Source organism: Bos grunniens, chromosome 6, assembly GCF_055505025.1.
Source record: "Bos grunniens cultivar Pamir isolate PY7600 chromosome 6, Bosgru_T2T1.0, whole genome shotgun sequence".
NCBI classification, from domain to species: domain Eukaryota; kingdom Metazoa; phylum Chordata; class Mammalia; order Artiodactyla; family Bovidae; genus Bos; species Bos grunniens.
Window position 1 is genome coordinate 19,991,103 of NC_141170.1, and position 17,698 is coordinate 20,008,800.

General features: G+C 37.0%; 1 protein-coding gene across 50 annotated transcripts in view; it reads left to right on the forward strand.

The window, feature by feature from the left end:
* Window positions 1-17,698, forward strand: part of SEC31A (SEC31 homolog A, COPII component) — a 59,695-nt gene that overhangs the window by 12,788 nt on the left and 29,209 nt on the right. For 29 of the 50 annotated variants that reach the window (XM_086405019.1, XM_086405033.1, XM_086405038.1 and 26 more), the window contains exons 5-14: window positions 1,133-1,228; window positions 2,116-2,256; window positions 3,546-3,688; window positions 6,789-6,888; window positions 8,405-8,566; window positions 8,763-8,915; window positions 12,855-13,091; window positions 14,007-14,081; window positions 15,506-15,544; window positions 15,903-15,980. In XM_086405019.1, the coding sequence (XP_086261145.1) occupies window positions 1,133-1,228; window positions 2,116-2,256; window positions 3,546-3,688; window positions 6,789-6,888; window positions 8,405-8,566; window positions 8,763-8,915; window positions 12,855-13,091; window positions 14,007-14,081; window positions 15,506-15,544; window positions 15,903-15,980 (1,224 nt within the window). The remainder of the gene's footprint in view (window positions 1-1,132; window positions 1,229-2,115; window positions 2,257-3,545; window positions 3,689-6,788; window positions 6,889-8,404; window positions 8,567-8,762; window positions 8,916-12,854; window positions 13,092-14,006; window positions 14,082-15,505; window positions 15,545-15,902; window positions 15,981-17,698) is intronic. The other 21 variants (XM_086405027.1, XM_086405045.1, XM_086405051.1 and 18 more) reach the window with 1 other exon arrangement.

The following is a 17,698-nucleotide window of genomic DNA, read 5'->3' on the forward strand; positions in this document are numbered from 1 at the left end:
TAGTTAGCAAGGGGAAAGGGGATTGGAGAGGGATAAATTAGGAATTGGGGACTAGCAGATATAACTACTATATATAAAACAGATAACAAGGTCCTGCTGTATAGCACCGGGAACTAGTAATATAGTCAAAATCCTATAATAAAATAAACTATAATGGAAATATAAATATATATATGTAACTGAGTCACTTTACACCAGAAGCTATAGTTTTGTTTATTTATTATTTAATTGGAGGCTAATTACTTTACAGTTTTGTAATGGTTTTTACCATACATTGACATGAATCAGCCATGGAGAAACTATAGTTTTTTAATTGAAATAAGTCAACTAGACTTCAGTTAAAAATTTTTTTTAAATAAATAAATACATGAGGATTTTTACTAGTCTTAATCTTGATCCAACTCCAGAGGCTGACTTTGAAGTGCCTGAGATAGACACCATTATTTTAGCATTCAGCTATTTGAAGCCAACAGGGTGACCTATTTTTGTCTCCCACAATCAGATTCCCTTCCAGAGATCCAAACCACAGGCAATAATCACCATATAAGAATTTATCCGTTTAATTATTTTTTAGTGTCTTGTATTGAAATGTCAGTAGATGTGTTATCTTTTTTAGTTTAATAGAGTTTTACAATATGTTTCTTTAGAAAACTGATTAAATTTCAGATTGTTATATATAGTTTTTAGGGGTTTATGCATTTTGATTTTTTTTAATTAAACAGAAAAATTACATGCCTTAAAACTGAAAGATTTTTTAAATTAATTATTTTTAATGGAAGGATAATTGCTTTACAGTATGGCTTACCCATGTCCCCTCCCACTTGAACCATACCTCTCACCTCCCTCCCTATCCCTCCCCTCTAGGTTGTTAACAAGCCCATTTGAGTTCCCTGAGTCACACAACAAATTCCCATTGGCTATCTATTTTACCTATTTATATTACCTACAGTAATTTAAGCGTTCTTGTTACTCTCTCCATACAGCCCACTCTCCCTCCTCCCCCACCAGCCGTGTCCCTGGCTGTTCTCAGTATCTGAAAATGTACAGATCTTTCCAGCTCCAAATTGGGTTATTCTGAATTCTCTTCATTATTTGTAAGTGCTATTTATTTGTTAATTCTTTCTTATTGCAGACTAATCTGGTGGCCTCTGGTGCTAACGAATCTGAAATCTACATTTGGGATCTAAATAATTTTGCAACTCCAATGACACCAGGAGCCAAAACGCAGGTATTACATTGATTTCAATGTAATCAAAAGAACCAAAATCAGTTTTTCTGCACTTACTTGTTTTTTTCACACAAAATATATCTGTTTAAATGTCAGCGTTTAAAATATCTCAGTGTTTAAATGTCATTGATTTTTCTTTAGCATGATCAAGTGTTAATAAATATGTTTCCTAAGAGTATCAGCAAGTCCTTCAACAGTAAATATTTATTTAGTACTTGCCATCTCCCATGCACTGTTTGAGGTACTAGACTTGTGGTAGTAAATAACATAGTGTTTAATAGTTTCTTAGGTATAATATTTTATGTAGTATAGTGTTCTATATTATATAGTATTTTAGCAATACCCAACCTCAGAATAAAAATCATAGAGGAAACTTACTTAAAAAAAGAAACACAACCTTGTTTCCTATGTAATTCTAATAAGTTGACAAAGAACAGTCATCTCCGCCTTCTTTACACTGTATTGACTATTCGATTTGAGTGGCTATTATAACAGGCCCTAACATTTTGGCAATCTGAGAGGCAGCGTAACAATAGTATATGGTTTTCTAGGTCTAGGCTGTAACTTTTGCTCTGCCTAGATGTCTGTCACGTTGACCAGCATCTACTTTGTGGTCCATTATCTTCCATGGAGCAGTTGCAAAGTAAAGAAACAGTGCTTGATTTGTAACAGGAGCCTAATAAGTGGCTGGTGAATAGACAAGGTAAAGTACTTGAATTGGTGTATACCTGAGCTTTAAACTGCATATGTTGAGAATATAAAAATAAATTTATGGAAGGTATAGATACAGATTTTTAAGTAATCCATTTCCTAAAAAGAAGAATTAGATTTTGTAGTTAAACTTGATTACAGTTGAGAAATGGTTCTTAGTAGTTTATTCCTTACAGCCCCCAGAAGATATCAGTTGCATTGCATGGAACAGACAAGTTCAGCATATTTTGGCATCAGCCAGTCCCAGTGGTCGGGCCACTGTGTGGGATCTTAGAAAAAACGAACCTATCATCAAAGTCAGTGATCATAATAACAGGGTAAGTAGTAACTTACACATAGTTACACATAGTAACACAATCTTAGAAAACAGATTGATTTGTGAGAAACATGTTTTGTTTCTGCTATAGCTATTCCTATATTGTTTGTCAGAGTTGGGAACAAGGCAGATTTCTGTAAAGTCAAATCCTGTTTTCTTATGGACCAGTCATGTTGGAATGAGAGGTTGTTTTTCCCTTTGGGGAAAATAATAAAATTCCTACTAAACCACACTGGATATATTAATGATGAAGAGAAAGATTGGTCAATCAAAGCAGTTATTCCATGATACACCAGTTGTTTTGCTTTGCCAACTATTCCAAAGCATTATAGCAACTAGAATGTAAAATTTTTCCCTGCTAGTAATTTTATGACTATGAAGCTGTAGGCAGTGCTAAAATGAACTGATATTCTTCTCCCACTTGCTCAGTAGACGCTGTTGTATACACATTACATTTTAATCTTACAGATTCATTAATATTATGTCATCATATGTTATAAAGTAATTTAGACACACCTTAGGGCTTGCCTTATTAATTTGTTTTCAATTACTGTTTTTAGTTGGACATTTAAAAAGCGAGTTTGCCTAAATCAGAGAATACATATATAATTTAAAAACAGCAATAGCAATGAGAAAACACTATTTATAAGCATATTTCCTCAAAGTATTGTTTTTCAGTGAGTCAGGAGTTTTAAAACAAGTTTCAGTGGAATAAAGTACACAATAAGTATTTCAGTCACCTTCTAGAACACTTAACAGGATCTGAGCTTCCAAGTATTTCTCAGTAATAATGTTAATTTATCCCATATGAAAGTTTGAACAGTAGTTGTTGCTTTAGTCACTTTATCTTGATTTTTCTGATAAAGTAGAGGAAAGGTATTAATTTTTTTTAAATCTTCTCATCTTCATTTCTCTAAAAGTATTAAATTTTAAATTTATATAAAACTTTTCCCCTTATTACAATTTTGACAGGACAACTCATTTGTGGTATAGAATTACTCTGGCCTGGAATGATTTGGTGTATCAAAGTGTTGGATGAATTGAAAACATTTAAACTCTTTAGTTTAAGACCACTGTTTAAGAGTGTTTAGTAGAATTTAATTTAGTGTGTTTTTAAAAAACAAATTTTAAATAAATTAAAATAATGACTACATAAGTAAGAATATTGTTTTCATAAGCCTGAGCTGATGTTTTCTACTGTTTGCTTCAATAAATGTATATTCCTCATGTTCATTTCGGCTTTTCATAAAGTAGTATGATTGATAAGATGTGAGCCTTGACTGTGTGCAGATGCATTGCTCTGGGTTGGCGTGGCATCCTGACGTTGCCACTCAGATGGTCCTTGCCTCTGAGGATGACAGGCTACCAGTGGTCCAAATGTGGGACCTTCGCTTTGCCTCCTCTCCGCTCCGTGTCCTGGAAAACCATGCCAGGTATCTTGCTGCTCTTCGAAAAAGCTTGATTTGTGAATTGTAAAAAATGTATTTACTTACTGCTTTGAATTATCAGATAATTTTTTAAAATTAGGGAATCTGCTCTGTCTCTGTCTTATGAAAGTTAGTATAAATAGTTCATTTCTATTTTAAGCAATAGTCATCTGATTTTTTGTACCGAAAAATGGTAGCCAAATCATATCACAAAAACCTGAAAATATGTTTATGGATTTTCTACAACTTATTTCAAATAATAGGTAATAGTTAAAAAATAAAATTAAAAAAAATAATAGGTAATCAAAATTCTAGTGAATCATAGCTCTTTGGGACAACTCTTGGATCTTTGGGACATTATACAGTTTGATGTTTATTTGATTCATCATACTTATGAAGAGTCTTCCATGACATTAATGTCAAGCAACAATTGAAAAGTTTGTTTTACTTCTGAGTGTTTATCTTAATTTAAAAGCAAACATTTTTGAGATAGTAAGTGGTTCATTCTACCTTCAATTTAATAAATGTGTGGATGCTGTAAAAAAACATGAGAATTGTCTTGTGTTAACTTGAGTAGCATCAAATTTAGTTTGTGGGAGTCACTGGCAGTCCAGTGGTTAGGGCTCTGTGTTCCCACTGTGAGGGACATGGGAGCTGAGATCCACAAGGTGCAGAGTGCCGAAAAAGGATTTTGTTTCTTTAGTTTGTAATTGTGCAGATTTCCTATGATTTATATTCAGGTGCCCAGGGAGTTTATGTATGTTTTGTTCAGTGTTTTTAAACAAGAAACAAATCTCTTGTAGTGTTGAAGTATTTTCAGTGCTTTGGGCTTTTTTCTTCTTTCCTTTTTAGGGATATACAGACTAAAGCTTTAAATTCCTTTTTCCCCCATGTGGTGGAATTACACACTTTGAGAAAGTCTTAAAGTTTGTGACCTCTCCTTGAGCTTCTTATAAAGGAGAAAAGAATCTGATCACAGTGTAATCCTATTTAGATGTTATGCTTCAGTCAGCTTTTTAGTAAAGAAGGGGTGATTCTGAGAAGTTTTAATATTTTTCCCATGTTTGGTAAGGTTTTATTTATTTATTAAACACTTGCTTGTTGAACACATACCAACCAGTGTACTAGGATTCAGTAATACCAAAAAAATCCCTGCCCGGTGTTGAACAGAGTTCCCTGTGCTGTACAACAGGTCCTTGTTGGGTGTCTATTTTAAATATAGCAGTGTATACATATCAGTCCCTAATTTCCAAATGTTAGCTTGATTAAGACTCATAGTAAACCTGTAGAGTAAATGCTATTATCCCATTTTACACATTGGAAATTGAAGCTTGGCAAGGCTAAACTTGGTTTAGATCAAAACTGTCAGCTGCTGACTTCCAAGTCAAACATCCTGGTCATTGTATCTATGCTCTTAACATTACATTATACTGCCAGTTTCAGAGTGGGCACATTTTAGCAAGACAGAATACCATACTGGGTGCCAGGAGCAAATCAGCCTCTCTATTTCTGTTTTCTCCTTCTAGTAAATGCAAGAGTTGGATTATATGATCTTTAAGGTCCTTCCAGTTCTGTAGTTCAGTGATTTTTTTTAATACTTGCTAAGAATTTAAATGTTCCTTAAGATGTGATATTAAATATGATACTGATATCTAAAGGCATTCTTGACGTGCTTTGAAATTTTTGGCATACATAATAGGATTCTAAAGAGAGGAGACAGTAAGAGTCCATTATTCCTAAATGGACTTCTCAGGTGGTGCTAGTGGTAAAGAACCCGCCTGCCAATAGAGGAGATGTAAGAGATGTGGGTTCAGTCCCTGGCTCTGAAAGATCCCCTGGAGGGAGGGCATGAATACTCCAGTATTCTTGCCTAGAGAATTCCATGGACAGAGGATTCTGGCGGGCTACAGTCCATGGGGTTGCAGAGTCGAGCAGGACTGAAGCGACTTAAGCACACACACATGCATTGCTATAGTTGGGGAAAGTTGAATATGGACTCTCTATTTAGAGTATTGTGTAAAAATAACATTTTCAGTATGAGATTATATATAGGAGAAGGTTCTTATCACCATAGAGAAGTGTAGAGGTGTCATGTAATAATCTGCATTTGACAGATGCAATATATATATATATAGAGAGAGAGAGAGCAAAATATAAAGACCTAAAGTAAATGTGGCCGAATTGATGAATCTAGGTGAGAAGTCTAAGAGTGTACATCACACTATCCTACAGTTTTTACAAAGATTTTAATGCTTAAAAGATAAAATGTTGGAAGCAAAGACATTCTTAAATAATTTGAGTTCTCTTCCTATAGCGTATTTTTCTGATTCTGAGAGGACTTAGATTGTAAAAAATACCATCATATTAAAAACAACTTTGGGGGAAAAGAAGAGTAATATATACCTTGATGGTATGTTTTCAGAATAATTGAGGACTCTTTGTATGTTTTTAAGAAAAACACAGACATAATTCTAGTTTCTAGTATTTTTCTTCATGGTCTGGCAATGTTAACCTTTCTTTCATCTCTAAATAGCAGAGGCATGAATGTAGAAAAAACAAACTATTAATATTATATAGTACTTATTTCTGGATGGTAGGATACAGGGATTTTTTAAATTTTTGCAGGGGATGCTAATCTGAATTTTTCAAAACATTTACTGAAAATGTTACTTTGTTTGAAAGTAAAAGTGTTAGTCACTCAACCATGCCCGACTCTTTGCAAGTCCATGGACTATACAGTCCATGGAATTCTCCAGGCCAGAATACAGGAGTGGGTAGCCATTCCCTTCTCCAGGGGATCTTCCCAACCCAGGGATCAAATCCAGGTCTCCCACATTGCAGGTGGATTCTTTACCTGCTGAGCCACCAGGAAAACCCTGTAGACCATGTGTTGGGCATTTGTTTTCTTTTTTTTTGCCATCATACACTGTACTCTATATTGAGCATCTTTGTAATGATCACAGAGCATACCCATTGCTAAACTGCTTTCCAGAAAGATTATATGAATTGTACTTCTGTTAGCAGTGTGTCTCTCCAAAGCCTAGACAGAAATAATTTGCAGATTTGATTTACTCAAGATTAAAAATTTCATCTTTGGGTTTTTAAGGGGGATTTTGGCAATTGCTTGGAGCATGGCGGATCCTGAATTGTTGCTGAGCTGTGGGAAAGACGCTAAGATTCTGTGCTCCAACCCAAACACAGGAGAGGTATGGGGAGGAAATATTTTTCAGACTTGGAGTGATTGTAATATTTAACTCTAGCTGAATAAGAAAATTTCCATATGAATTCTTTAGCACATGATTAAAATTAAGAATGTGAAAGTAGATGGAGGTGTGTATGAAATGCTAAACTAGCAGAGACTTTATCTAAACCCAGCTGTTTTTATCTGGAAATACCAGTCATTGAAAATGGTGTATTTGAACCTAGTAATCACCCCACCCCCAACCCCTCACTTCCAATAAAAGGCATTTATCTAGACTCAGAAATGGTTGGTTGGATTTATTTAGTGTGTTTTCTGGAAATCAGTGTCCTCAGAGTAGGAGTGTTCAAGGTTTGGGTCCTGAAGGTCCTCTTTGATTTTTGGACATCAGTGGATGTAGATTTTTAATCTGTCTTCTGAACTGTACAGCAAGAATATAATACTGTATCATGAAATATTTGTCATGTGTTCTATTTATGGAAATTTAGATGGATAAGCTAAATGAGCAGGCTAAATGCCTTTTCACTTAATTCTGTTTCCTTATAAAATAAAACATTATTTAAAATGTCACATGAAGTCCAAATTAAGCTAATCTGACTTGTTTCTTATATCTCCTAAGAGCATCAGTTAGCATCACACTAACCTTGAGTTAGTAACAATTATTACATGATTACATTGTAAAGTTAATAAGCAATTATTACATTATTTATATCAGCCATTTTTAATAGTTTTTCTATATTCTCTTCCTCCTAAAGAAAACTGTTTATGCCAAATTCTGTTTTGATTCTGCAGCAATAAGAATGATGTGTACATGTTTTCTCAGTTGACAAGAAAGAAGCCAGTCTTCTCAGTGAATTCTTCCTTCTCAAGAATTTTTTTTTTTTAATTTTTATTGGAGTATAGTTGCTGTACAACGTTGTGTTAGTTTCTGCTGTACAACCAGGTGAATTAGCTACATGTGTACTTGTATCCCTATTAAAAGTTTCTTCTCATTAGGCCATCACAGAGCCCTGAGTGCAGTCCCCTGAGCTGCACAGTGGCTCCTCACAGTCAGTCATCTGTTTGATACGTACTGACGTGTGTCAGTCCCAGTCTCCCAGTTCATCCTGTCCCCCGCTTCCCCCCAAGATTTGTTTTTGAAATTTGATCTTCAGATGATTTAAGTGTGGTTCTTTGGATCTTAGCCAGCAAAGTCAGTTGGATAGAACCCTTTTAGAGGTCAGCGAGTTGATCCTAATACAGTATTCTGATCTTTCAGATGCATCTTCTATTACAATTTCAATAAAAATAGGAAAATCTCAGTTTTTAAAATGTTCTTATTCCAAATCTGGTCAAAATTTTGATTTTGTCATTTCGTTTTTGTCATAATGAACTTTTCTTGTACTTTAAAGAAATTTTTTAAATTGTTGTTTTTCCTGGCTGTACACTTTCTAAAAGTAAATGTTTAATTACAGTTGTACTTGTTGATCATAGTAATTCAGGTGTTTTGGCTATAAAGCGCCTGTACTTCTTTTTTGGTCTAGGTGTTATATGAACTCCCCACCACCACACAGTGGTGCTTTGATATTCAGTGGTGCCCCAGAAATCCCGCTGTCTTATCGGCTGCTTCCTTCGATGGGCGTATCAGCGTTTATTCTATCATGGGAGGGAGTGCAGATGGTTTAAGGCAGAAACAAGTTGACAAGGTAATAAGAAATATTAAGGTTTTTTTATTACAACATCTGAAAAGAATCATCTTACTGTATAATTATTTTGAAAATGACTTTATGGATCAGCGATACCAATTACTTGGAAAATTGTGTAAAAAAATTTATTCGGTATGACTTGAAAACGTGTAACATAGTCTTGTATAAGTTATGAAAATCCCGCTTTATTTTTTAGCTTTCGTCATCTTTTGGGAATCTTGACCCCTTCGGCACAGGACAGCCCCTTCCCCCATTACAAATTCCTCAGCAGACGACCCCACAGAGTATCGTGTTGCCTCTGAAGAAGCCACCCCGATGGATCCGAAGGCCTGTTGGTGCTTCCTTCTCAGTAGGTGGATTTGTTTCTATGGTCCGTAAACACCGAGGACAAAGTATTATTATAAGATTGCTCAGATGGAAAAGGGCTGAGTTTGAGATGTGTTTGTGAGTTTTCATCATTTAGAAAGACTTCTCAGGAAAAGTGGAACCTACTCCCTTTTTTCTTTTAAATTGTGATAAAATATACATAACATAAAATTGACCATTTTAACCATTTTAAAATATAGCACTTGAGTGGTACTGAGTACATTCCCCTTGTTTTGGAACCTTTGCACTGCTCCCGCTGCCCCACTTTATTATACTCGTCATCCCTCTCTATCTCTCCTTCCTTCGTTCCTTCTTTCCTTTTTGGGGGTGGGGGGAAGGGTGCTGCATTCTAGTTGTTACGAGGTCCACTGTGGTTGCACATCTAATCTGTAGCCTCTCACCTTGCAGCACTTACAACAGCACTGAAGCTGACATTTGGATTCTCTGTCTCATCCTTGGCTCCAAACTCATGTGGGAAAGAAGACAGTGTTAGTTATTATCTTCATAATACTTCAGTACTAGTGAACGGACATTCCCTTTTCATTCCAAAGATAAATATATAGTGAACATTCTCTGTCAGGCACCATCCTAGGTACTGGAAACACACCTGTAAACTAGGTAGAGTCTGTGTCTCAAATAGTGTGTATAGAGGGGCAGCGAGACTTTTCTGTACAGTCTGAGTTTTCTTTTAAACCTTATCCATACATAATTTTATTAGTTTTAATTACTTTGGGAAGCAGAGAACTAACTAGATGAATGGTTAGGATTCAGTAAGTAAAGTGGAAAGTCACAAGCAAAAGTGAAGATTCAGAGACAGGAGAGCAGATAGAGAAGACCAGCACTAGGGATGAGAGGTTAATTAAATCAAGAATGAATTTACAAGTGACGTAATCAACCGTCTGTTATTTAGGAAGGTTAGTATGTAGCAAAAAGGCAAAATGGTTGTCTGAGGAGGCCTTACAAACAGCTATGAAAAGAAGAGAAGCAAAAGGCAAAGGAGAAAAGGAAAGATATACCCATTTGAATGCAGAGTTCCAAAGAATAGCAAGAAGAGATAAGAAACCGTTCTTTAGTCATCAGTGCAAAGAAATAGAGGAAAACAATAGAATGGGAAAAACTAGAGATCTCTTCAAGAAAATTAGAGATACCAAGGGAACATTTCATGCAAAGATGGGCTCAATAAAGGTCAGAAATGGTATGGACCTAATAGAAGCAGAAGATATTAAGAAGAGGTGGCAAGAATACACAGAAGAACTGTACAAAAAAGAGCTTCATGACCCAGATAATCACGATGGTGTGATCACTCACCTAGAGCCAGACATCCTGGAATGTGAAGTCAAGTGGGCCTTAGGAAGCATCGCTACAAACAAAGCTAGTGGACATGATGGAATTCCAGTTGAGCTATTTCAAATCCTAAAAGATGATGCTGTGAAAGTGTTGCACTCATAATGCCAGCAAATTTGGAAAACTCAGCAGTGGCCACAGGGCCGGAAAAGGTCAGTTTTCATTCCATTCCCAAAGAAAGACAACACCAAAGAATGCTCAAACTACTGCACTATTGCACTCATTTCACATGCTAGTAAAGTAATGCTTAAAATTCTCCAAGCCAGGCTTCAGCAATACGTGAACTGTGAACTTCCAGATGTTCAAGCTGGTTTTAGAAAAGGCAGAGGAACCAGAGATCAAATTGCCAACATTTGCTGGATCGTTGAAAAAGCAAGAGAGTTCCAGAAAAACATCTAGTTCTGCTTTATTGACTGTGCCAAAGCCTTTGCATGGATCACAACAAACTGTTGAAAATTCTGAAAGAGATGGGAATACCAGACCACCTGACCTGCCTCCTGAGAAATGTGTATACAGGTCAAAAAACAACAGTTAGAACTGAACGTGGAACAACAGACTGGTTCCAAATTGGGAAAGGAGTACATCAAGGCTGTATATTGTCACCCTGCTTATTTAACTTATATGCAGAGTACATCATGAGAAATGCTGGGCTGGAAGAAGCACAAACTGGAATCAAGATTGCTGGGAGAAATATCAATAACCTCAGATATCCAGATGACACCACCCTTATGGCAGAAAGTGAAGAAGAACTAGAGAGCCTCTTGATGAAAGTGAAAGAGGAGAGTGAAAAAGTTGGCTTAAAACTCAGCATTCAGAAAACTAAGATCGTGGCATCCGATCCCATCACTTCATGGCAAATAGATGGGGAAACAGTGAGAGACTTTATTTTTCTGGGTTCCAAAATCACTGCAGAGTGGTGACTGCAGCCATGAAATTAAAAGACACTTGCTCCTTGGAAGGAAAGCTATGACCAAACTAGACAGTTTATTAAAAAGCAGAGACATTACTTTGCCAACAAAGGTCCGTCTAGTCAAAGCTATGGTTTTTCCGGTAGTCATGTATGGATGTGAGAGTTGAACCATAAAGAAGACTGAGCTCTGAAGAATTGATGCTTTTGAACTGTGGTGTTGGAGAAGACTCCTGTCCCACAGCAAGGAGATCCAACCAGTGCATCCTAAAGGAAATCAGTCCTGAATATTCATCTGAAGGACTGATCCTGAAGCTGAAACTCCAGTACTTTGGCCACTGGTATGAAGAACTGACTCATTTGAAAAGACCCTGATGCTGGGAATGATTGAAGGCAGGAGGAGAAGGGGACAACAGAGGGTGAGATGGTTGGATGGGATCACCAACTCAATGGGCATTAGTTTGACTAAACTCCAGAAATTGGTGATGGACAGGGAGGCCTGGTGTCCTGCAGTCCATGGGGTCTCAAAGAGTCGGACACGACTGAGCAATTGAACTGATAGTATGTAGCATGGATTGGAAGGAGGAAAAGACAAGCAGTAGACATGCAATCATACAGCAGTTCAATATGAAAAGAATTAGGCAGAAAAATAACAATGTAAAAGGAAGAAATGAAAGTGGTTTAAGAAAAAATCAATACCTGAAGCTGAGGAGTGACTGTGAGAGGCAGAGGAAGAGTTCTGAGCCTGCTTATAACGAGAAGGATAGCGAACCTGTACGTGGGAGCCCCCTAGAGAAATGAAGACCCAAAGGCGTGGCACAGCGAAAGTGCTTCTAGACTAGGCTGAGCAAAGAGCGGCAGTCGTGGACCCGTAACTAAAGTACGTAGAGAGACGGAGGGAGGTGATTTCTATTTATCAAGTTCTGTTTGTGCAGAGTTCTACTGTCCTGGACTCCCCGTCTCTGGAGATGAGTGTTTTTTCCCTCCTGATGTAAGAAGAGCAGCTCTCACATGGGAGTTTCATCTCCTACTTTCAGAGAGAAAAGAGGAGGTCAGAGTGTCTTCCTTGCTCCTGCTGTTTCTCAGTATTCTTTCAGTTCACTTGCTCTGTCGTGTCTGACTCTTTGCGACCCCAAGGACTGCAGCAAGCCAGGCATCCCTGTCCATCACCAACTCCCAGAGCTTGCTCAAACTCATGTCAGCTCAAAATAATCCTTATGCCATATGACATGTTTTGTAGCAGCATATTCACCCCCTTTTAAAACTTAGAACCTAGAGTAGAAGGTGAGGAAATACAAAGGCTAATAGTTGAATCAAAAGAGGGAGAGATAAATGTAATATAGTGAGGCCATCTGGGGGTGGCAGAGGTGACCTTTGCCCCCGCCTCGAGGAGGAGTCGTATTGAGTAGGTGGAAGTGCGTAAAAGCAAGTAGGTGAGAAATTGTGGGGCGCAGCTACTAGGACATTGCATCCAGAAGGTGAGTGTTGTGAAGAGGAATAAACATTGAAGGCTGGGGTCAGATCGTGAAGCATGGAAAAGAGCATCAGCGAATTCCATGCAGAGGGAGACGTGTAGGTCACAGTTCTCTCCTTTAGCAGGTTTACGAGAAGCACGTTAAGGGGCCATGTCCTTGTGTCTCAAGCTGATGTTGTTTCCTCATCCTGCTCTAGTTCGGAGGCAAACTGGTCACCTTTGCGAATGTCAGAACGCAGCCTCACCCGGGGGCTGAACAGCAGCCTCAGCAGCACCACGTGTTCATCAGTCAGGTGGTGACAGAGAAGGAGTTCCTCAGCCGATCGGACCAGCTGCAGCAGGTCGTGCAGTCACAGGGATTCGTCAGTTACTGTCAGAAGAAGATCGATGCTTCGCAGACTGAGTTTGAAAAAAACGTGTGGTCCTTTTTGAAGGTAAAGTTGGTGATAAGCAGCTTTGCTTCATTATTTGCAAATTTAACTGTTCCCATCACATTCTAAACTTGTCTTCCTGTCAAAGAAACAGCAGGAACAGTGTGATTTGGGGGATCTCATGATGAAATTAAATAAAACCTTATGAAAAGCATGTGAAATAATACTTTATGTCAAGAGTTGTTCTTTCTTGGCTTTGAAAAGCCTAATATGAAATGCTTTTTAAATAATATGCTAGATGTTTTTAAGTGCTTAAGTGTTTTTAAGAGAGATAATATTCAGCAGACCTTCTTAAAATTAAAACATAGAGCTGAGTATAATAAAAACATAGCATGTTTAATTTCCATAGTAGGTCCAGTTACAGACAACGGGGGAAGAGGGACCAGGTGTAGAGGGGAGAGGTCAGAGGCATTTCTCATCCCTTTTACTGAGTTGCATTTGTGACAGTAAAATAGCAAATAGAATTCTCTTTTTGGTTATTTTGCCTCCACTGGAATGTCTGTTTCCCAAGTCTGAGTTTTGCAAAGAAAAGAGCTCTTGAATGCAATAATATTTAATTCATTTTTATATTTTGTAAGTATTAGTTTCAAGAAAGTTTTAGGATGTGACATTGAATATTTCACGTAATGTGAGGTTTGCATTCATGTAGCCTTTGGACATGACTCGGTTTGTTTTTACAAATATGAGTTTAAAAGTAAGCTTTATTCAGCTTGGCTAATTAATTACTAGTATACTTATTATTTCTTAAAAAATAGCTTCTTTAAAAAAATTATTTGGATTCTCTCACAGTGAAGAAGCTTCTAGTTGATATAGTAGACTTTAGATATTTTAAATAATTCTACTTGGAATTTGAGCAGTTAATTAAAAATTAGGCCTTTAGATGCAGTTCTTTATTTCAAGAAAATGTCTTTTTTTAAGGTAAACTTTGAGGATGATTCTCGTGGAAAATACCTTGAACTTCTAGGATATAGAAAAGAAGACCTAGGAAAGAAGGTAAACTTTGGGGGGAGTTTTAAAGGCTGTGCTTACACAAGTGAAATATTTATGTAGTGTAGGTGTTTTTTGTTAATTTTTTTTAAGTTCTATACAGATTACTTCAAATCATTCAGTAAACATTTAATAAGAATTTATGCTTGGTCACCAGAGTTTTGGATTCATGTTGTTAAAGTTAAAACTTTTCATCGATAATACCCAATTTAGAAGCTGCCAGAACTATCTTTAAACTTGATCTAAAGAGTTGTGTCAGTTGGGCCTTGAAACAAAAAAGGCAGTGAGCCTCAAACACTGGCAATAGCACTTGGATTTTTAAGAGGATGAGTAGTCAGTGGCTCTGGAGGAAAGAGAGGGAAAAGTTTGTTTCCCTGCGTTATCTACAGCTTAAGTGATGAACATTAGGGTACAGTTTTCCACCCCAGCTATTTATGCCCTCAGCTCACAGTTCCCAAACTGTGTATTGAGTTGGTCCAGCTCACAAGTAACTAGTATTAATAAATATTTTGGAACAAAGGTGTTTTACTGTACTGAGCCTGAATAAATAAAAAAGCCCAAGTGGTTTGCTTAATTTTTTCTTTCGTTTGTTTTTGCTTAATATTTTAATGTTAAAAAAAAAAAGATTGCTTTTTAAAAATGGGAGGTCATATTCCAGTTTTTAAGTTTTCTTCTCTGAGGAGCTTAATAATTATTCCACAATGTTGACCTAACAGCAGTTAAAACACTCTGACCTTGGAAACCTTGAAGGAAATAGATTGGATTCTTTGTGTAATCTGTATTAGGCCTTTGCCGTTTTTTGGAAATGACTCAGGTTTTCCATAGCATCGCAGGGTTATTGCGCGTGTGCAGCAGGCAGGATCCCGTGCGCTCCTCTCAGTCAGTGCTGAGCACTTGGAAGATTAGTACCTGGGCTCACATCAGAGCCCCCCTGCTTACTGGCCATGTGTCTCTTGCTCACTGCTTTAGATTTTTTTTATATTTAACTTTACTGTTAGTCTGAACTTCTTCATGCTATAACTTGATTTGCAAGAGATTAACGTGAAAGTTTTAGTGCATACCTGACAGCAGAAAATGAGGAGATAAAATTTGATTGTCAAAATACTCTTAATGTTCTTTCCATAGTGAGTATCTGAAGAAATTTTTTTTTATGGTTATTTAAGACAGAAGAATACATGCTGTTTTGAGGTTAGTTTTATAACTGAATAGCAGAGTAAGATGACATGTGAGCAATAAATCTGCATAATTGAAACCAGCATCATTGAGAATCGGCTCTGCACTCATTTTACTCTGTTCTTGAGCATGCTATCCCTGATTTGAACCTTTTTTGGATTTTTGCCAATGAGAATGGAGTAGTAGGTGAACATTTACTGTATGCCTTGAAATAGAGTTAACTCCCTTTGGTAGCTGAGTTGTTGTCTTTATTTCAGATTGCCTTGGCCTTGAACAAAGTGGATGGACCTGACGTGGTAAGAGAAGGCCTGTAAAAATAGCTACCTTCTAAAATTTTGGTTTAGGTCATAAAGAAGAAAATATAATTTAGGAAATTTTTGTCTGTCTTACTGCTTTACAATTTAAAAATACTAATTGTAGATATTTTTAATACATGAATAATTCTCGTTTGGCAAGAAAAAGGGGTTGGGTCTTAGCAGTAATGGCTCTTTGCTTTTCCTCTAATGATATTTTTCAAATAAATTTACTTAGTGTAATTTCTTGTGATTAAACTAGCTCTGAATGTTGTTGGTTAGGTCTTTTGTCTTCTTGTTCCCTAATAACCTTTTGATGCTGCGTTCTTCAACCCCTCTGTCACTGTTTTGTGTACCAAAGGCTCTTAAAGACTCTGACCAAGTAGCGCAGGGTGACGGGGAGGAGAGCCCTGCTGCTGAAGAGCAGCTCTTGGGAGAGGTATTTACTTTTCTCATCTTTAACATGGGGAAAATATGTGGTTTGTTTATCTCACAATGAAACATGGAAAATTTCTTGGCTGCATGTTCCAGCATAAAGCTGGCATATATTTTCTTAGAGATGCTTAAGATAGGAGTCTGTTTACTAATTTGACAGAAGTACCATCTCTAAGGGCTTCCCTGATGGCTCAGATGGAAGAATCCACCTGCAGTGCAGGAGACCTGGGTTCGGTCCCTGGGTTGGGAAGATTCCCTGGAGGAAGGCATGGCAACCCACTCCAGTATTCTTGCTTAGAGAATCCCGTGGACAGAGGAGCCTGGCGGGCTACAGTCCACAGGGTCACAAAGAGTCGGACACGACTGAGTGACTAAGCACATACCATCTCTAAAGTCTTCAGTTCTCTGACCTAGCTTCTGGATTATCTGGTTTAAAATTAACAGCTGATGTGAGTATATCAGGATGTCAAACTGAAAAAAGATTTTGTTCAGAAATCCACATTGCATTGCATGCAACATTAATGTTTTTTCTTGGCTTGTTAATATTTAGGGCTCACGATCAGTGGCATAGGCCTCTGAATTAATCTTTAATTTTGAGTCCAAGTAAAGAATCCACCCTCATCTCCTGCATTGTGGGTAGATTTATGCTTTACCATCTAAGCTACCAGGGAAGCCCAAATAAAGAATATTTCACTAATAATCTGATTGTTCTGACTCAGTAGAAAATGCATCCAGAGTTATAGTGACCATTTTTATAACTGTAAAAAAGAGTCCTTGAGCACAGAGTTGTATCATTTTTATAACTATATGTATCATTTTTATAACTATAAAGAAGAGTCCTTGAGCACAGAGTTGTATCATTAATTTTTTTTCTTTTTAATTTTCTGGGTGTTTTTTAAACCACTAATAAATAATTCTATAATTTACTTTTCTTGCTTTCTAATTATATTTCTTTCATCTTGGAAAATTAATCAACAGGTTCTTGTTTCTCATCTCATATTTGACTTTTTCATTGTTCTTTTTGATATGGAGATATCCTGACTATGTAAAGTTTCTTATAGCCTTTTACTAAGTTATAAAAATAATTCCTCTTTAAATTTAGACAATTACAAGACAAGATGATTATTATAAATATTTTCCTTAGAATTGGATCTTCAAGCATTTATTTGACTCAAGAATAAAGGGTATGCATAAAATCTTACTAAAAATTTGAACTAATTTTGGGAATACCTAGAATTGTAGGGTACATTCAAGAAAGATACTTTGATTTGTATACAGCTGGACTTACCCTTTCTATACAAATAGAGAATTGTTTAGAAATCCACTCATAAATTAATAGGTATATATGTATGTAACACGGAGAAGGCAATGGCACCCCATTCTAGTACTCTTGCCTGGAAAATCCCATGGATGGAGGAGCCTGGAAGGCTGCAGTCCATGGGGTCGCTGAGGGTCGGACACGACTGAGCGACTTCACTTTCACTTTTCACTTCCATGCACTGGAGAAGGAAATGGCAGCCCACTCCAGTGTTCTTGCCTGGAGGATCCCAGGGACGGGACAGCCTGGTGGGCTGCCGTCTATGGGGTTGCACAGAGTCGGACACGACTGAAGTGACTTAGCAGCAGCAGCAGCATGTATGTAATAAAGCAGTAGTCATCAATATGTGCTTTCAGAATATTTGAAAAAAATGTTTAAGGTGGTCATATCTTCTCTTTAATCCT